Source organism: Trichomycterus rosablanca, chromosome 27 (genome assembly GCF_030014385.1).
Source record: "Trichomycterus rosablanca isolate fTriRos1 chromosome 27, fTriRos1.hap1, whole genome shotgun sequence".
In the NCBI taxonomy this organism is placed as follows: Eukaryota; Metazoa; Chordata; class Actinopteri; order Siluriformes; family Trichomycteridae; genus Trichomycterus; species Trichomycterus rosablanca.
In genome coordinates this window covers 6,222,000-6,242,394 of record NC_086014.1, presented here as the reverse complement: position 1 = coordinate 6,242,394, position 20,395 = coordinate 6,222,000, and the positions used below count along the sequence as shown (strand labels likewise).

At 41.2% G+C, this 20,395-nt stretch overlaps 1 protein-coding gene across 1 annotated transcript; it reads right to left on the bottom strand.

Annotated features, from left to right (window-relative positions):
- Positions 1 to 9,947: 9,947 nt before the first annotated feature.
- Positions 9,948 to 20,331, bottom strand: slx9 (SLX9 ribosome biogenesis factor). The gene is made up of 6 exons (XM_062989571.1): positions 20,077 to 20,331; positions 17,293 to 17,410; positions 13,172 to 13,240; positions 10,695 to 10,845; positions 10,314 to 10,382; positions 9,948 to 10,219 (listed from the first exon to the last, which is right to left on the bottom strand). The coding sequence occupies exons 1-6, from the start codon at positions 20,269 to 20,271 to the stop codon at positions 10,099 to 10,101; spliced, it is 723 nt and encodes a 240-aa protein (XP_062845641.1). The 5' UTR covers positions 20,272 to 20,331; the 3' UTR covers positions 9,948 to 10,098.
- Positions 20,332 to 20,395: the final 64 nt, after the last annotated feature.

Here is a 20,395-nt window from a genome sequence, read left to right as displayed (position 1 = left end):
GTAGACTATTAAATAGTTCATGTGTTTATTTAGCTTTTTTAACAAAATATAAACACAGAACATATACCTTATTCATCACTAAACCTAGGACTGGGTGGTATGACCAAAAATGTGTATCATGGTATTTTTTATGTTTTATTTATTTTATTTTATTTTTGTATTACTGGGACTTTTTATATGTCTGTGGCTGATTCTACTGTCATAAGTGCACAGAATATAAATAGTTTTAATTTCACCATGTATATAGTGAAGGTTTTGAGTACTATAAGCTTTGCTTGGCCCCACAAAATGACACAATATAAGATGGAATCAGTACGCATAAAACTGTTGCAATAAATACGATTTTTATTGTTTATTTAATATTTAAGTATTGTACAATTACCCTTAGCTCTCCCTTTAACAAATAAAACAACGTTTGTAAACTCCACTGTACAACTTCACCACTCCGTTGTAGAAAAGTGGACGACTTGGTTGGTTTAGCAACTGACCTGGAGTATTTTCGCCCTGTAAGACATACCTGGAATCCAGTGTTTTAATTATTGCTCTGTAAGCTTCTTTCTCGACTGTGTATAGAGGAATATTATATGATTTGCTGCCTGCTGAGAACCTACAGCTGTTGTATTAACTGTCCTACGGTATGAGGTATACGGGCAAGCCGTAGCCTAGTGGTTAAGGTACTGGACTAGTAATCAGTGACTATGACTGCCAGGTTGCTGCGGTTGGGTCCTTCAGCAAGGCCCTTAACCCTCAATTGCTCAGACTGTATACTGTAGCTGTAATGTAAGTCGCTTTGAATAAAGGCGTCTGCTAAATGCAGAAAATGTAAATGAGGAATCAAAGACGGTATACCGAATGTGCCGTCATACCGCCCAGCCCTAACTAAACCTTATAGACACATAATTAACATAAATAGGAGAGTAGATAGGTAAATAAATAAATAGATGGAGCAAGTTTGAACACTTCTAATTAAATTCAATGTTAAAACATATATAAGGAACATTTTAGGGGAAAATTGTAGCGCACATTTTTTATTATTTGCCGAGTTTAATAAAAAAAAAAAATAATACTAAAAAAATGTTAGTATTAAGTTAACACATGCCACATTTTATGTTTTGCTTGGTAAGTTGTGCATATAAAAATGAAATTTGCATTAAAATATACACAATGTTGGAGGACTATGACAACAATGATAATGAATGTAATAATAATGCTATTTAGCTATATGTCGAATTCAAATGCTCCTGATATGCAGAAATATATTTGCCTGTCATTTAGTTAACAAAAATTAATAAAGAACTGTAAATATGACCGAAAAGATTCTTTCATTTATTCTCTTAAACACTAATAACTGAATGGCAGTAAGAAATACACTAATAGCTCCCTAACTAAAACTTATAGACAAATAATTAACATAAATATGAGAGTAGATAGGTAAAAAGATAAATAGATGGAGCAAGTTTGAACACTTCTAATTAAATTCAATGTTAAAACATATATAAGGAACATATTTGGGGAGAATTGTAGTGCAAATTTTTTCATTATTTGCCATATATATATATATATATATATATATATATATATATATATATATATATATATATATATATATATATATATATATATATATATATATATATTTAGTAAATGTAGTAGTAAATGTACAAAAAGTACATTAGCATTGAAATATACACGATGCTGTTTAGTTGGAGGACTATGACAACAATGATAATGAATGTAATATTAATGCTATTTAGCTATATGTCGAATTTAAATGCTCCTGATATGCAGAAATATATTTGCCTGTCATTTAGTTAACAAAAATTAATAAAGAACTGTAAATATGACCGAAAAAATGACTTTTTTATCTTACATTAATGGACTAAAACACACACAGGCTTCACCATTCATTCATTCAGTCATTCACTTGTTCTCTTTAACACTAATAACTGAATGGCAGTAAGAAATACACTAATAGCTCCCTGACTAAACAGAAACTATATAGTTATATAAAGGATAAACTAGATAAAATTTAATTAAATTCTGACAGAAATAAGTGGTGACTGTGATATAGGAATAATAGGTTTATACTCACTGTTCGCTGAGGGTCTCGAGACCGTTTCTGGTGCTAAGCTAACACTCACACCGGCGCTGTCCACTCATGTCAGACAATTAAAACACCTTAAATAATTAATGTAAAAATATTACCACGAATTACGAATAAAACAACAAAAGTATTAATGTCACAAAGCGGCGTAAATGCGTCTCCTGTTGGTTTTACTTCGGTATATTAATACAGACAAGCACGTTCAACTAACTGACAAAAACCGAAATGAAGAGGGGCGGGAATTGTTGAGCGCGACTAGTCAGATTGGTCAATAAGTAGGCGGGCGCAGGAACAACTCCGCATTTCATTGGATAACTGACATTCGACAGGCGTATCTCCCAACCCGACAGAATAATTTACAGTTAAAGGTGCACTGGTCAGCAGCTTGTCATTGATATACGTACAATTGCATACAAATAAATGCAAAACGCGACAAAACAGATTTGTTCTAGTCTGTTCTATCAGATCTATTTTAAGATGAGTTACAGCAACAGGTCGTGTTTGTCCCCCTACTAGCAGATCTTAACATTAATCGAACCTGGACTTACAAGAGCCATGTTGCAGTTCGGCATCCGCTACCAACATGCCGACCATGTTAGACTAAGAGCGTCCAAAAGATAGATAGATAGATAGATAGATAGATAGATAGATAGATAGATAGATAGATAGATAGATAGATAGATAGATAGATAGATAGATAGATAGATAGATAGATAGATAGATAGATAGATAGATAGATAGATAGATAGATAGATAGATAGATAGATAGATAGATAGATAGATAGATAGATAGATAGATAGATAGATAGATAGATAGATAGATAGATAGATAGATAGATAGATAGATAGGGATGGATGGATGGATGGATGGATAGATAGATAGATAGATAGATAGATAGATAGATAGATAGATAGATAGATAGATAGATAGATAGATAGATAGATATGGATGGATGGATGGATGGATGGATGGATGGATGGATGGATGGATGGATGGATGGATGGATGGATGGATGGATGGATGGATAGATAGATAGATAGATAGATAGATAGATAGATAGATAGATAGATAGATAGATAGATAGATAGATAGATAGATAGGGATGGATGGATGGATGGATGGATGGATGGATGGATGGATGGATGGATAGATAGATAGATAGATAGATAGATAGATAGATAGATAGATAGATTAGATAGATAGATAGATAGATAGATAGATAGATAGATAGATAGATAGATAGATAGATATGGATGGATGGATGGATGGATGGATGGATGGATAGATAGATTAGATGGATGGATGGATGGATGGATGGATAGATAGATTAGATGGATGGATGGATGGATAGATAGATTAGATGGATGGATGGATGGATAGATTAGATGGATAGATGGACAGATAGATACTTTATTGATCCCGAAGGAAATTAAAGCCCCAGTAGCATAATACAACAAATAATTAACAGTACAACAACAACAAAAAAAGCAAACAGAAAAACTAGAACTAAGTATTTCTTGTAATTTACATAAAATGAATAACTGGTAACTGTAATGATGCATGAGGTATAGTTTTAGTGTAAAGATTGAATAGTAATTAAATTATTAAATAATAATTTCCTGCCTGGTGGAGTTGTAGAGCCTAATGGCTCTGGGTACGAATGACTTTCGAAGCCTGTCCGTGGAGCAGCTCCGAGACAGCAGCCTGTCACCAAACATGCTCCTCTGTTTAATGATCACTGTATGCAGTGGGTGACTGACATTGTCCATGATAGAATAGAGTTTACAAAATGAGTCCGACTGGCTTTACGTTCCTCCTGCTAAGTCATTTTCCCAGAAGCTATTTACACCACTATAATGTTCACTGTTTACAAATGCAAACATGGTTAACTCCCTTGCTAAATCACTTGCATGTTACAATATTGTGGCTTCAAGCAAGAACTATCACCAATGATCATGTCAGTACAATTGAGACGGATATTCTCCAAACACCGTGTTTCAGTTGCTTTCAAACCCCGGCAGAAATTAGTTCACCCTAAGGACTGGGTCCCTCGACACAAACAGAGTAACGTAGCGTATGCTGTTAGGTGCCGAGACGAATGCCGGGAACTGTACATGGCGAAACGGATGGCCCAACACAGATGATCGACCTCTTCTGGTCAGGACTCCACGGTTTACACTCACCTGCAGGCCAGCGGCCACTCATTTAATGATGACGATGTGCAGATCCTTGACAAGGAGGAATGCTGGTTTGAACGGGGAGTCAACGAAGCCATCTATGTGAGAAGGGAACGACCATCCCAGAACTTGGCCTGAGAGTACATCTCTCACCATCTTACAACGCCGTAATAGGAGCTATACCCCAATCATATGTGAAAGGCACACATGGCTATTGTAATTAATGGTCATTGTGATTTGCATATGGACCTGATCACCGGTTTTATTGTTATGCAATGGGCGGTGATCGGTCGTTATGCAAATCCTCTGCATATACGGTTGGGGTTATTCACCACCAGCTCAGACTGAAGAAGTCACTTGGATGAGTGATGAAATGTATCTCTACAACAAATGTGTGTCCAGATGAACTGATTCAATGTACATGGATTATTGAGCATGCATCATTAGATAGGTCAGAACATATTTAAATCCAAAAACATACTGTAGGGTCCAGAACCTGCTCGGAATATTGGGTGCATTCTCTGAACCCATAATGCTTTGCAGCACCCACTCTACTGGGTTTGCTATCATTACATTAAACAGTAACACTTTTACATTGTAATTGATTAATTAATTAAGCAATTAAGCACAGTTAAATAGTTGACAGAATCCCGAATAGCTCCTAAGTGACCTACATAATGAATGAAATAATGAGTACTACACCCTATGGACTGCACCAGGCTACGTGACCGACGGCTGAACTGGACTTCAGCTCTGTTCCCCTTATGTAAGCGCCCTAGATAGGATATAAAATTATGACTGACACAGCACATTGTGTCCAGTAGAGCATCATTTAGGATTCAGCCTAAAACCCAGAGGAACACTGTGCTTGCACCAGTTAACTGTGAACATTTATTAACAGATGAAAATGTACAAGATGACTTGAATTTATACAGTATATGTTATGTACACATAATATGCATGTTGGTTGTTTATCCTGTTCAAAATCATGGCCATTAATAAGGTTCTATTATACCAACAATGTGACAAAAACTCCCTTCCTTCAGCCACAAGAAATATGACTGATGTTGGCAGATATCGGTCACAGTCTAGAGCAAGGGTGCTTAATCTGCAGCCTGTGCAAAGTGACCAAGGAGCTAAATGCTGACCAATGCCAATCACGACCAGGCTAGAAAGCTGTGAGTCAGCATTAGACTTCAAACAAGGCTGGTTGAGTCTTTGCACCTGTTAGCCAAATAGCCAAACACAACAATTAAGCTGTCAATGAACTACTGGGCAAGTAGGTTATTTCTTCCAATTTGCGTGGGTTTGGATAATCTTTCATAATGACAACATTATTACATGCTTATACACCGATCAGCCATAACATTAAAACCACCTCCTTGTTTCTACACTCACTTTCCATTTGGTGACCGTGGTCCAGGCACTGACATAGTGCTGGTATGAGTAGATAAAACAGCAGCACTGATAGAGTTTTTAAACACCTCACTGTCACTGCTGGACTGAGAATAGTCCACCAACCAAAAATATCCAGCCAACAGCACCCCGTGGGCAGCGTCCTGTGACCACTGATGAAGGTCTAGAAGATGGCCAACTCAAACAGTAGCAATAGATGAGCGATCATCTCTGACTTTAAATCTACAAGGTGGAACAACTAGGTAGGAGTGTCTAATAGAGTGGACAGTGAGTGGACACGGTATTTAAAAAACTCATACCAGCACAACACACACTAACACACCACCACCATGTCATTGTAACTGCAGTACTGAGAATCATCCACCACCTAAATAATACCTGCTCTGTAGTGGTCCTGTGGGTGTCCTGACCATTGAAGAACAGGGTGAAAGCAAGTTAAAAAGGTATTTAGAGAAACAGATGGACTACAGTCAGTAATTATAGAACTACAAAGTGCTCCTATATGGTAAGTGGAGCTGATAAAATGGAGTGAGTGTAGAAACAAGGAGGTGGTTTTAATGTTATGGCTGATCAGTGTAAATAAACATGTCTGATAAAATCTGCAGAGCTTCTTTTGCTCCAACACATCTCTTCTCATCTGATGATTTATTAATGAAAGCTAATAGTCTCTGTCTCTGCACTGTATTGATTAAATGAATCCATCAGGACTCTAACAAAGCATCAGAAAAACGATCTGTTACTACTGAGTCTGATTAGCCCTAAAGTCCTAAGCTTAATATCACAAAATAATTAATTACAAAATAGTGGATGAGTTTTAGAACTAGGACTACACTGATTAATGGGCACAAAACCGAAATACACTCTGGACATGGTGGCAATTCATCACAAGGTATCATATACTTGTTTAATACTTGTGAGGGCAACTTATAGCTCCTTATTCACCTTCTGTAATTTTTCATTTTTATTTTTTGGAGGTGAAGGGAAATTGAAGTAGCCAAAGATTATCCACATACACCGATCAGCCATAACATTAAAACCACCTCCTTGTTTCTACACTTACTGTCCATTTTATCAGCTCCACTTGCCATATAGGAGCACTTTGTAGTTCTACAATTACTGACTGTAGTCCATCTGTTTCTCTGCATGCTTTGTTAGCCCCCTTTCATGCTGTTCTTCAATGGTCAGGACTCTCCCAGGACCACTACAGAGCAGGTATTATTTGGGTGGTGGTGTATTGGTGTATTCTCCACGCTGCAGTGACACTGACATGATGGTGGTGTGTTAGTGTATGTTTGATCAGACACAGCAGCACTGCTGTTTTAAAATACCGTGTCCACTCACTGTCCACTCTATTAGACACTCCTACCTACTTGATCCACCTTGTAGATGTAAAGTCGGAGACGATCGCTCATCTATTGCTGCTGTTTGAGTTGGTCATCTTCTAGACCTTCATCAGTGGTCAGAGGACACTGCCTTTGGGGCACTATTGGCTGGATATTTTTGGTTGGTGGACTATTCTCAGTCCAGCAGTGACAGTGATGCTCTGTTTGATCCACTCATACCAGCACAACACACTAACACACCACCACCATGTCAGTGTCACTGCAGTGCTGAGAATGATCCACCTAATAATGATCCAGCCCAAATAATACCTGCTCTGTTGTGGTCCTGTGGGGGTCCTGACCATTGAAGAACAGCATGAAAAGGGGGCTAACAAAGCATGCAGAGAAACAAATGGACTACAGTAAGTAATTGTAGAACTTCAAAGTGCTTCTATATGGTAAGTGGAGCTGATAAAATGGACAGTGAGTGTAGAAACAAGGAGGTGGTTTTAATGTTATGGCTAATATGGCTAATGCTGGTTCCTGATAAGGTGTCAGAATACAGAGTGCATCACAGTTGCAGGGCTGTTTTGGCAGCAAAAGAGGGACCAACACAATATTAGGATGATGGTCAGAATGTTATGCCTGATCAGTGTATAATGGTTTACTAAATGCAAAACTAGGCTTCTTTTATGGCCGTCTTTGGAGTGAACTAAAGAAGGAGAGTGCATAAAAGAGAACCTGGGACCCTGGACCATCTGGAGAGATTCTGTAAAGAGGAATGGCCTTAAATTATCTGCCATGTGTTACCCAACTATAAGACGTATAGAAGATGAATAAGCTTTGTTTCACTGGCAAAAGGAAGGTTGTACAACATATCAAATGCCGAGGTTCCAATAATTGACTAAATTATGCTAATTTACCAGAAGGTGAACCAAAAGTAAGACCACGGTTGGTGCTCCAAAAAAACCCACAACACTAAAACAAATTAATTCCACTTGACAGATATAACATTATTATTCACACACACACACACACATATACAGTGTATCACAAAAGTGAGTACACCCCTCACATTTCTGCAGATATTTAAGTATATCTTTTCATGGGACAACACTGACCAAATGACACTTTGACACAATGAAAAGTAGTCTGTGTGCAGCTTATATAACAGTGTAAATTTATTCTTCCCTCAAAATAACTCAATATACAGCCATTAATGTCTAAACCACCGGCAACAAAAGTGAGTACACCTCTAAGAGACTACACCCCTAAATGTCCAAATTGAGCACTGCTTGTCATTTTTCCTCCAAAATGTCATGTGATTTGTTAGTGTTACTAGGTCTCAGGTGTGCATAGGGAGCAGGTGTGTTCAATTTAATAGTACAGCTCTCACACTCTCTCATACTGGTCACTGAAAGTTCCAACATGGCACCTCATGGCAAAGAACTCTCTGAGGATCTTAAAGACGAATTGTTGCGCTACATGAAGATGGCCAAGGCTACAAGAAGATTGCCAACACCCTGAAACTGAGCTGCAGCACAGTGGCCAAGATCATCCAGCGTTTTAAAAGAGCAGGGTCCACTCAGAACAGACCTCGCGTTGGTCGTCCAAAGAAGCTGAGTGCACGTGCTCAGCGTCACATCCAACTGCTGTCTTTGAAAGATAGGCGCAGGAGTGCTGTCAGCATTGCTGCAGAGATTGAAAAGGTGGGGGGTCAGCCTGTCAGTGCTCAGACCATACGCCGCACACTACATCAAAATGGTCTGCATGGCTGTCACCCCAGAAGGAAGCCTCTTCTGAAGTCTCTACACAAGAAAGCCCGCAAACAGTTTGCTGAAGACATGTCAACAAAGGACATGGATTACTGGAACCATGTCCTATGGTCTGATGAGACCAAGATTAATTTGTTTGGTTCAGATGGTCTCAAGCATGTGTGGCGGCAATCAGGTGAGGAGTACAAAGATAAGTGTGTCATGCCTACAGTCAAGCATGGTGGTGGGAATGCCATGGTCTGGGGCTGCATGAGTGCAGCAGGTGTTGGGGAGTTACATTTCATTGAGGGACACATGAACTCCAATATGTACTGTGAAATACTGAAGCAGAGCATGATCCCCTCCCTCCGGAAACTGGGTCGCAGGGCAGTGTTCCAGCATGATAATGACCCCAAACACACCTCTAAGACGACCACTGCTTTATTGAAGAGGCTGAGGGTAAAGGTGATGGACTGGCCAAGCATGTCTCCAGACCTAAACCCAATAGAACATCTTTGGGGCATCCTCAAGCGGAAGGTGGAGGAGCGCAAAGTCTCGAATAAACGCCAGCTCCGTGAGTCGTCATGGAGGAGTGGAAAAGCATTCCAGTGGCAACCTGTGAAGCTCTGGTAAACTCCATGCCCAGGAGAGTTAAGGCAGTTCTGGGAAATAATGGTGGCCACACAAAATATTGACACTTCAGGAACTTTCACTAAGGGGTGTACTCACTTTTGTTGCTGGTGGTTTAGACATTAATGGCTGTATATTGAGTTATTTTGAGGGAAGAATAAATTTATGCTGTTATATAAGCTGCACACAGACTACTTTTCATTGTGTCAAAGTGTCATTTTGTCAGTGTTGTCCCATGAAAAGATATACTTAAATATCTGCAGAAATTTGAGGGGTGTACTCACTTTTGTGATACACTGTATAACCACAATTATTGTATATAGCCACAATTAAGCACATACATAGTGAACTCTGTTTTTTAAAGACACGCAAGTGACATGTATTCAGATACTCTGGTACATGTGCCGCTTCCTACGTTTAAAGTCCTATAGCAAAGTATGCTCAATCAAAATACACCACATTAAAATTGTGCCAAGCCTAAATTGTTGCAATTTATATTTCCAAGGACCTGTGGGCACACAAGTGAGTCTTAGATCAGAGAGATCAGAGAGGCATGTGTTTATTGTACCCACCCGTGTGTTGGGATGAATCAGAATACAGATACAGAGCATGTTTACAGCCGCAATGTTGGGCTGTAAGTTTGTTATATTGTATAATTATTTATATAGACAGTCTATTAAGAATAAAGACAGAGTTAACTCTGCTCATCTTCCTGTTTGAGACGTTTTCTCAGGTGCTCACCGATGGCAGCAAGGGGGTTTACTTTGAAAGTAGAGTCTTTCATGGCCTCACTGAAGCGGGACATTTCTGTCTCCCTAAAAATGAGAAGCATGAATGAATCAAATTATAATCAGATACAGGATACGTGTACAAACAACATCAGGTAAACAGATTGTGATCGTGTCTTACAGAAGTTTGCGTTTCTGTGCTGGTTTCATCTGGCAGTAATCTGACGGTTCTTCTTTTTTTATCACCACGCTAAAAAAAAAAGAATCAGCAAAAAATTAAAGTTGATTGTCCATTCATTACCCACTGTAATTAATTTAAGACCTGCTAGGTCGGATTTACTTAAGGTTTTATAAACTCGTAGATCTTCATGCCATTCAGGACAGGTCCCAAAAGTTATGAACTGCAGCTTTAATATTAATAACTAATACATACATTGACACCTTATATACACCTTTTAATATAAATGATTACAGATAATATGGTAATTATCTCATTTACTACACAAAAAAACCTAACAAAGCTCACACTCATCTTAAGAGAAGACACAAGCGGCAACTGTACCGTCTCTGTTTCCTGGTAGCAGATGTCTTAATAAAGTGGCTGAGCTCTGGAAGGGCATCAGCTAGGGACCTCATATCTCCCACCACAGGTGTGGCTTTCCGGCGCTTGAGCTCCGCCTGCTGCTCATGGGCGAGTTTAATGGCGCTGATCTCTGTGAAGAAACACACACACAGAATATGTGACCACAGATTTTCTTTAAACATTTTTGCGTTACTTAAAATTAGCAATGCATCAATTTAATTTCATAGACCAGATCTCTACTGGACCAATACAGACGTCCCTCCTGTAATTGCTGTAACTGAATTGAATCTTTTGCTTGTGTAAGATATGTAATGGTAAAAGCTATTAACTTATTGCATTAAACCAGCATCTGCCCTAATACCCAGTATCAAATCCTCATCAACCACCTCCTTGTTTCTACACTTACTGTCAATTTTATCAGCTCCACTTACCATAAAGAAGCACTTTGTAGTTCTACAATTACTGACTGTAGTCCATCTGTTTCTCTGCATGCTTTGTTAGTCCCCTTTCATGCAGTTCTTCAAAGGTCAAGACCCCCACAGGACCACTACAAAGTAGGTATTATTTGGGTGTTGGATCATTCTCAGCACTGACATGATGGTGGTGTGTTAGTGTGTATTGTGCTGGTATGAGTGGATCAGACACAGCAGCGCTGCTGCAGTTTTTAAACACCGTGTCCACTCACTGTCCACTCTATTAGACACTCCTACCTAATTGGTCCACCTTGTAGATGTAAAGTCAGAGACGATCGCTCATCTATTGCTGCTCTTTTAATTGGTCATCTAGACCTTCATCAGTGGTCACAGGACGCTGCCCACGGGGCGCTGTTGGCTGGATGTTTTTGGTTGGTGGACTATTCTCAGTCCAGCAGTGACAGTGAGGTGTTTAAAAACTCATACCAGCACAACACACACTAACACACCACCACCATGTCAGTGTCACTGCAGTGCTGAGAATGATCCACCACCTAAATAATACCTGCTCTGTAGTGGTGGAGCTGATAAAATGATAAAATGGACAGTGAGTGTAGAAACTATGTTTTCACCTTTATACATCTAGCCCACCGTTTATACTCCAAATGCAACATAAATAATTATACTTAATATATTAAAAATCCTAACAAGAGCTCAAGTTAACTACTGTCCCTCGATCAAGGGAAACATCTCGATCATCCCGATCCTTTATCTTGCATTGTATCAGAATCAGCGGTGTGTTACAGAGGTCAGTTTACCTATCTATGACAGAGAAATCGATCGACACATTTTTAGTAGCACCACGTCCTTGTGCATCAGACTGCACAAAGTCTGAATGCCCATTAAGGGGCAGTGCTAATTACTGCAATCTAGGCTTGTGTTACGCGTCTCATCGATCAGCCCAGCAGATACAGTTACTAACGAGCAGTTACGGGTAAAAAATAAATAGAGGTGCACAGTGATGCCCAATGTAAAATGGAACCATCAGCAGTAACTATACACTGATTAGGCATAACATTATGACCACTTTCTTAATATTGTGTTGGTCCCCCTTTTGCTGCCAAAACAGCCCTGACCCTTTGAGGCATGGACTCCACTAGACCCCTGAAGGAGTGCTGTGGTATCTGGCACCAAGATGATAGCAGCAAATCCTTTAACCCCCGTAAGTTGTGAGGTGGGGCCTCCATGGATCGGACTTGTTTGTCCAGCACATCTCACAGATGCTCGGTTGGATTGAGATCTGGGGAATTTGGTCTGCAACAATGCTTAGGTAGGTGGTACGTGTCAAAGTAACATCCACATGGACGGCAGGACCCAAGGTTCTTCAGCAGAACGTTGCCCAAAGCATCATACTGTCTCCTCCGGCTTGCCTTCTTCCCATAGTGCATCCTGGTGCCATGTGTTCCCCAGGAAAGCGACGCACACGCACCCGGCGTTACATCCACGTGATGTAAAAGAAAACGTGATTCATCAGACCAGGCCACCTTCTTCTATTGCTCCGTGGTACGGTTCCAATGCTCATGTGCTCATTGTTGGCGCTTTTGGTGGTGGACAGGGGTCAGCATGGGCACCCTGACTGGTCTGAGGCTATGCAGCCCCATACGCAACAAACAATTCAAGCTACGGTAGCTCGTCTGTTGGATCGGACCATGCGGGCCAGCCTTCGCTCCCCATGTGCATTGATGAGCCGGTTTACCGCTGTTCCTTATTTGGACCACTTTTGATAGATACTGACTACTGCAGACCAGGGATGCCCCACAAGAGCTGCAGTTTTGGAGAGGCTCTGACCCAGTCGTCTAGCCATCACAATTTGGCCCTTCTAACACATCAGCTGCCTAATATATCCCACCCACTAACAGGTGCTGTGATGATGAGATAATCAGTGTTATTCACTTCACCTGTCAGTGGTCTTAATGTTATGCCTAGTGTATGTGTGTGCTGATTTTGGATATCAAATACTGAGAGAAACATGAGGACACTCACTGTTAAGCCAGCGCTGTCGCCTCTCCTTCATCTTCTCCTTCTTTGACTGCTGCTTTTTTTCACCCGAACCTGTATGAACAACAAAGTAATGTTACCAACCAGCTAAAACAATGTTATACTGACTACCTAATAACAACTAAAATCAATTTTATAATTAACTACTATAAAACTACTGCCTGTTGTAATAGAGCTGCAGTGTATTGTGTATTTTGCATACTTTGTGCATCCACACGGGATATTCTATTACTCACGGAAAAACACACCTGGAAATACAGAGATTTGATTGTATAGGTGGTGCGAGTCTGCCTGCATCGATTAGATTAACATTAGCCTAGCTGTGTGTGTAGTGATTAGAATGGCTTGTTATTGTAGCAGTGTGCAACTTCCTCCAACAGGATGGTGCTGCGCTATCAGAGAGAACAGCTTGATACCAGCTTGGTTGTGTGTGTGTGTGTGTGTGTGTTATATTATTAAGTGACGAGGTCAAGACACAAGTGGTCCATGAGCTTCATGTGTATATTACGTTATAGACCAAGCCACTAGGATGCATAAACCAGTGCACTGTAGTGCCGGTCCCAAGCCCGGATAAATACGGAGGGTCGTGTCAGGAAGGGCATCCGGCGTAAAAACTGTGCCAAATCAATAATGCGGATCACGGCCGCTCAGGTGGCGCAGCGGTAAAGTACGCTAGCGCACCAGAGTTGGGGTTTCGAGTACATCGTATCGAATCTCAGCTCTGCCTTCCGACCGGGCTGGGTGGCTGCATGAACAACGATTGGCTGTTGTTCAGGGTTAGAGGGTAAGAAAGTCGGATCATGGGTCCTCATGACTGGTCCAACAGCGGCCCCTGCTGGCTGACTGATGCCGCCTGCACAGGGCTGAGGAAGAATGCCGATGGGGGTGTGGCCCTCCGTAAACAGTGCCTGTCGGTGTATGAACTCGACTCGTGCAGGTGAAAAGTACTGACTGTACATCAGTTGAGAGGCGTCCTCAGTCAGCAGTGAAGGGTCGAATCAGTATAGAGGACGCATTCAGGGTAATTGGACACGACTAGATTAGGGGAGAAAATTGGGGGGAAAAACGGGAGCAGACGAGGAAATGCCGAGAGCGCACTGACGAGTACAATTCCCAGTTGCTTTTTGTTCACCTCCCCCCAGACATAGCCATGAATGTAGACGCCCAACTAGCCGTTACCAACGCTGAGATTTGAACTATGGATCTCAGCAGTAGTAGGCTAGCAAATTTTACCACTGTACCACCCGAGCACACAAATTTAAACACACCAATCGTTAATAGTTGAAAATTAAACTAGACTAATTTAAAGCCCTGTCATGGATTGGCATCCTGCCTTGTATCCAGTGTTTCTTGGTGGAACCAGACCAACAGAGATCCTGACCAAGATAAAACTTCATTTAGGGAAATATATTTAGGCATATTTGGGTCAAGCACTAATCCCTCAATGGCACTGTTTTTCCGTACAATGGTTCCGACAGTTAAATCAATCAGCAATGCAATTTAATACAATCTTACTGCTTTGTGACAGCCAAGAGCTTAATTGGGTCACTGCACTGAGGTCAAGAGGTTGTGTTACAGCAAAGACCTCAACTGATGGATTGTATTGATTAGTTCTGTGGAAGGTGCTCATGTGTGAGTATAAAAAACTCCTGCATTGATTAAGGCTTAATCATACTCCTTTCTACACAAACTCAGCTCCACTTACCATATAGAAGCATTTTGTAGTTCTACAATTACTGACTGTAGTCCATCTGTTTCTCTACATACTTTATTAGCCCCCTTTCATGCTGTTCTTCAATGGTCAGGACCCCCACAGGACCACTACAGAGCGGGTATTATTTGGGTGGTGGATCATTCTCAGTGCTGCAGTGACACTGACATGGTGGTGATGTGTTAGTGTGTGTTGTGCTGGTATGAGTGGATCAGACACAGCAGCCCTGCTGGAGTTTTTAAATACCGTGTCCACTCACTGTCCACTCTATCAGACACTCCTACCTAGATGGTCCACCTTGTACCCAGTGCAGATGAAAATAGGCAAATTGTTTCATGAAAGGGTAGCAAGGAGAAAACCATGTCCTGGAGGGATGCAGATTGTAACATTGAGCTAATTTAAAACAATATGCCGCTCAGGTGGCGCAGCGGTAAAACACACTAGAACACCAGAGCTGGGATTTTGAATACATCGTATCGACACATAAACAACGATTGGCTGTTGTTCAGGGATGGATGAGCCGGACCAGGGTTCCTCATAACTGGCTGGCTGATGGCGTCTGCTCAGGGTCGAGGAATAATGCTGATCAGGGTGTGAATCCCCGTGCACAAGGCTGATCCGCATATGAACTCGCCCCTGGCAGGTGAAAAGATGCGGTCGGTTACTGCACAGGTGTCAGTTGCGAAGCTCCTCAGTCAGCAGTGGAGGGTTATATCAGTAGAGGTAAAGCGTAACGCAACCAGGGTAATTGGATACGACTAGATTAGGGGAGAAAATTGGGGGGAAACATCAGAGACAATATAAACTATAAATATAAAAACGATTTTAATTATATGAGTGTGAGAAGCTAAATCTTAAAAAATCTTAAAAGCCTGTTTTAAAAAGTGTTTTATACCCTACACGATGATCATACATAGAAAGCACAAAGCTATATCCCAAATGAACATCCAGTGTGTTTAAATTGTACTGATTTGTTCGTAACACAGCGTTCCTCAGGTGCCAGAGCAGCTAGGAGTGATAAAGTAATGAACGTATCCATCAGTCACCACAGCAGCAAAAACAGGCGTGTTAAATGTGCTGTAGCAGGGTGATACGCATCTCTCCTCCCCTCCCGAAACCCGACCTCATCCTCTGCACGTCTGTTTGCAGAGACTGAAGGATGCAGATCTCTCCCCCCACATCCTGCCCCCGAAGACTATCGTCTTCCCAAAGCTGGCAGAAATGGACACGGCTCAATAAAGAACGGACAACACATCTCCTCCGTTTACCCCCGCTTCCCCTCCCTCCGGTACACCCCTCCGTCTCTCGGGGGAGATGAGTCGAGGGTTAACGAGGCGGTTTTTCTGGGGTCATGATGAGACGTGATACCTCTGATTAAAGAGAGGAAAACGCTCGCTCTGTCAAAGCAAAGCTGCAGCACAATCGATTTGGGTAAGGTGAGGCCAGTTTGGATTAAAAAAAAAATTGGCATGAATAGAGGCAGGCAGCATTGAGCCACAGCATGTAGTGTGGGTGCCACCCAGCATCAGGATTCATACCTTTATTCACTCTCTGGGAGTTTGCAGTAGGCGTGCAAATATGCCATGGAGGTAGTGTGATGCTTTGGGCAATGTTCTGCTGGGAAACCTTGGGTCCTGCCATCCATCTGGATGTTACTTTGACACGTCCCACCTACCTAAGCATTGTCGCAGACCATGTACACCCTTTCATGGAAACGCTATTCCCTGATGGCTGTGCACCCTGCCACAAAGCAAAAATGGTTCAGGAATGGTTTGAGGAGCACAACAACGAGTTCGAGGTGTTGACTTGGCCTCTAAATTCCCCAGATCTCAATCCAATCGAGCGTCTGTGGGACGTGCTGGACAAACAAGTCCGATCCATGGAGGCCTCACGTCACAACTTACATGAGTTAAAGGATCTGCTGCTGACATCTTGGTTCCAGATACAACAGCACACCTTCAGGGGTCTGGTGGAGTCCATGCCTCCATGCCTTCATGCCTTCCTAACACAATATTAGGAAAGTGGTCATAGTGTTATGCCTGATCCAGATTATAACTCCTCTGTTAGTTACCCTATCCTGTCCCTGACCAATGAGAGCCACAGACTACCACGTGACTCGCCAGTCGCGGAGTCTCACAGAGAGCCGTATCGGGTACAGAGAGACACGCTATGAACTCAGAGCAGAGGTCAAGATCGTACAGCAGCAATAAAGCACAGTTGTAATCTGCCTCTTTCAGGTTCAGCCGGGTCGACAGCATCGCCTGAGATTCAAACTCAAAAATTTGAATGTGAGATTTCACTGGTGGTGGGTGTCCATAAACTAATGAAGCACTCTCTCCACCTAGTGACAGCTGAGTGCAATAACAACACTACGATAACAGTACCTGTGTCTCACCTTTTTGCTGTTCGGCTGTTGGTTGCACTGTTGAAGGTTCAGCGACTTGCAGAGTCTGAACCAGAGCCTCAGGAGGGATCACAGTACCAGCAAAAATCCCCTTTGGAAAATTAAACGCCTGTTTGAGGACCAAAAAATGTATTTATTACACATTCATACAACTTAAAGGATTTCTGGTCACAGTGTAGTAGGATGGAATTCAGCCTATAAATTCAGTTTATTTTAGAAATGACAGAAATGCACTGTGCATGATTGTGTAACTTGTGTTACGTAAAGGCTCATGTTACATAAAAGCAACACAGAATTGAAATCTAATGCATTATGAAAATGTTCTTGATAAAACACACAACGGTTGAGGCTACCTGGATGCATTACTATTTTATTTGAGTTATTTTCTAGGTCGAAAGAGAAAATGAATAAGATTTTTTACACTTCAGGAATAGGAGCCACTAAAATCTAAGAGAGTTCTTGCCAAAAGTGCAACACTTTATTTTTATGTGGGGCAATTACATAAGAAAAGGCTGAAAACCAAGTTGGATTATGTAAACAATGTTATGACTAAAACCTAGGCTAGGTTTCTCGGTCTGCAGCTGGACGATAAATCGGACTGGTCAGAAAGCACAGACAATATATACAAGAAGACACAAAAACAGCTGTATTTCCTGATAAGACTGGGGTCCTTCAACATATGTAAGAAACTCCTGCATGGATGTTTTATCAATCCGTGGTCACCAGCACTCTCTTCTATGCTGTGGTGTGGTGTGCTGGGGAGGTAGCACTAAAAAGAGGGATGCAACACGGTTGGACAAACTGGTCAGGAGAGCCGGAGTGGTGGTCGGAATAGAGTTGGAATCACTAGCAACTATGACAAAGATAAAGACTCAGAAAATCCTTTGTTAACTCTATGCGGGTGTACATGCACAGACAGGCACATACCCACATTTTTTATATTTGCACAGCACTGTAATTTATTCTTATTATTTTTACTTACAATCTATACCAGCCTTACGATTTATACCAAAATGACACCTCCATATGTTCCGTCAGACCCTGTTGTTGTTTTGTGTTGGTGTGATTATACAGATACTTACTTGTATAATGTGAATCTTTGTAGTGTGTACTATTTCAATTTATGTAACTTGTTTGTGAGGCCTTAATTACCTTCTGGCTTAATAAACTATCTATCTATCTATCTATCTATCTATCTATCTATCTAGCTATCTATCTATCTAGCTATCTATCTATCTAGCTATCTATCTAGGCAAATAGGGTTAAGTATTTAAATATCTCAGGGGTGGCACAGTGGTTCGGCGGGTAGCACTGTCGCCTCACAGCAAGAAGGTCCTGGGTTCGATTCCCAGGTGGCGCGATCTGGATCCTTTCTGTGTGGAGTTTGCACATTCTCCCCGTGTCTGCGTGGGTTTCCCCCGGGAGCTCCGGTTTCCTCCCACAGTCCAAAGACATGCAAGTGAAGTGAATTGAAGATACAAAATTGTCCATGACAATGTAATGTGAACTCAATGTTCCCCTTAAACTCAGCGTGTGTGCTTTGCTCAGCGGTCGACTTGAGCGGTGCGGTAAAACGTCATGCAAACATGAGACGAATCTGCATTTGTGTGAAATGGTCATCAAATTTACTCTGAAACCGTCCACATGTATCTGTGGTCAGCTGGATTTTTCTCCTGTTTCACATTTAAACTTGTGTTACAGCTCAGGTTGCTAAGAAATTGTAAGAATCAGCTGTTCCGAGAGAGTCTAAAACGCTTATCATTAAACTAATAATAATAATGTATGCTACATGTATTAAAAGAACGACATAGAAACTCTAAACCTCTCTTAATTATTACTGCTCATAAGTTCTCTCCACTAATTAAGAAGCCTAAGAAAACAATAAAGACGTAAAGGTTATCTGTACCTTTTCATTGTATTTTTTTTAATGCATTTTCTCCCCTTTTTCTCCCTTTTAGTGTGTCCAATTGCCCGATTACGTCATGCTTCCTCTCCACCAATGCCGATCCCTGCTCTGATTGAGGAGAACGACGCTAACCCACTCCCCCTCCGAAACGTGGGCAGCATGCTGTATGCATCTCATCACCTACACTTTGACGAGTGCAGTGCAGCTCAGCGTTGTGTATGGAGAGACACACCCTGAGAGCACTCTTTTCTCATCTCTGTGCAGGCGCCATCAATCTGCCAGCAGAGGTCGTAATTGTACCAGTCATGAGAGAGAGAGAGACCCCATACGGCTTAGTCCCGCCCATATCTGAACAGGCCAATCGTTGTTCATGTAGCCGCTCAGCCTTAGCCGGCAGGCAGAGCTGAGATTCGATACGATGTATTCAAGATCCCAGCACTGGTTCCAGCATGTGTTTTTACCGATGCGCTACCTGAGTGGCCTTTTTATTGTAGTTTTGATTGATTTTTAACTGTTTTTAATTGTATTTCAGTGTTGTTTATATTGTAGTTGTGTTATTTTCAGTGTATAAGTGTCAAAAACAACCTCATTATTTTACATTAGCCTAAATATATGCAGTTCCAAGGAAACATAGAACGCATTAAAAGGTTTTCCATACATCCTTGTGGGAAAAAATACCTCAGAACTCAACGCCACTTACAGAACCAACTGACGTCGAGTTTCAAGGTACCACTGTATTTATAGCTGAAGCCAGAAGTGTGAGTACACTGTTAAAAATGCTTCTTTTTACCAAAATGTGATGTTATTCCAGCATAATGTTGTCAATAGTTTAACGCAACCATGAGGTATTAGAGTCTAAATCTACTCACCTTTTCATTCTTTGTTTTTATATCAGCTGTTTTTATTCGTGTCTCTAGTTTTGTAGCTTTTTGTAGGTTTAAAGGTAAAGCAGGAATCTTTGCTCCTATATTTTCTAAACTAGGTAAAGTGTTTTTATTTGCATTATCTATCTTTACAGCCTCTTGGTGAAGCTTCTGTCTCGTTCGTTTTATTTTCCCTACCATTTTACTAAACGTTTTTTAACACTAGAAATGTAAATATACCCAACTAGCGTGTTATTCTAGACAACGTGTGTGTGTGTGGTTCAATCCCATATTCTACCCATAAAAATATCAGAGTGCACTACAA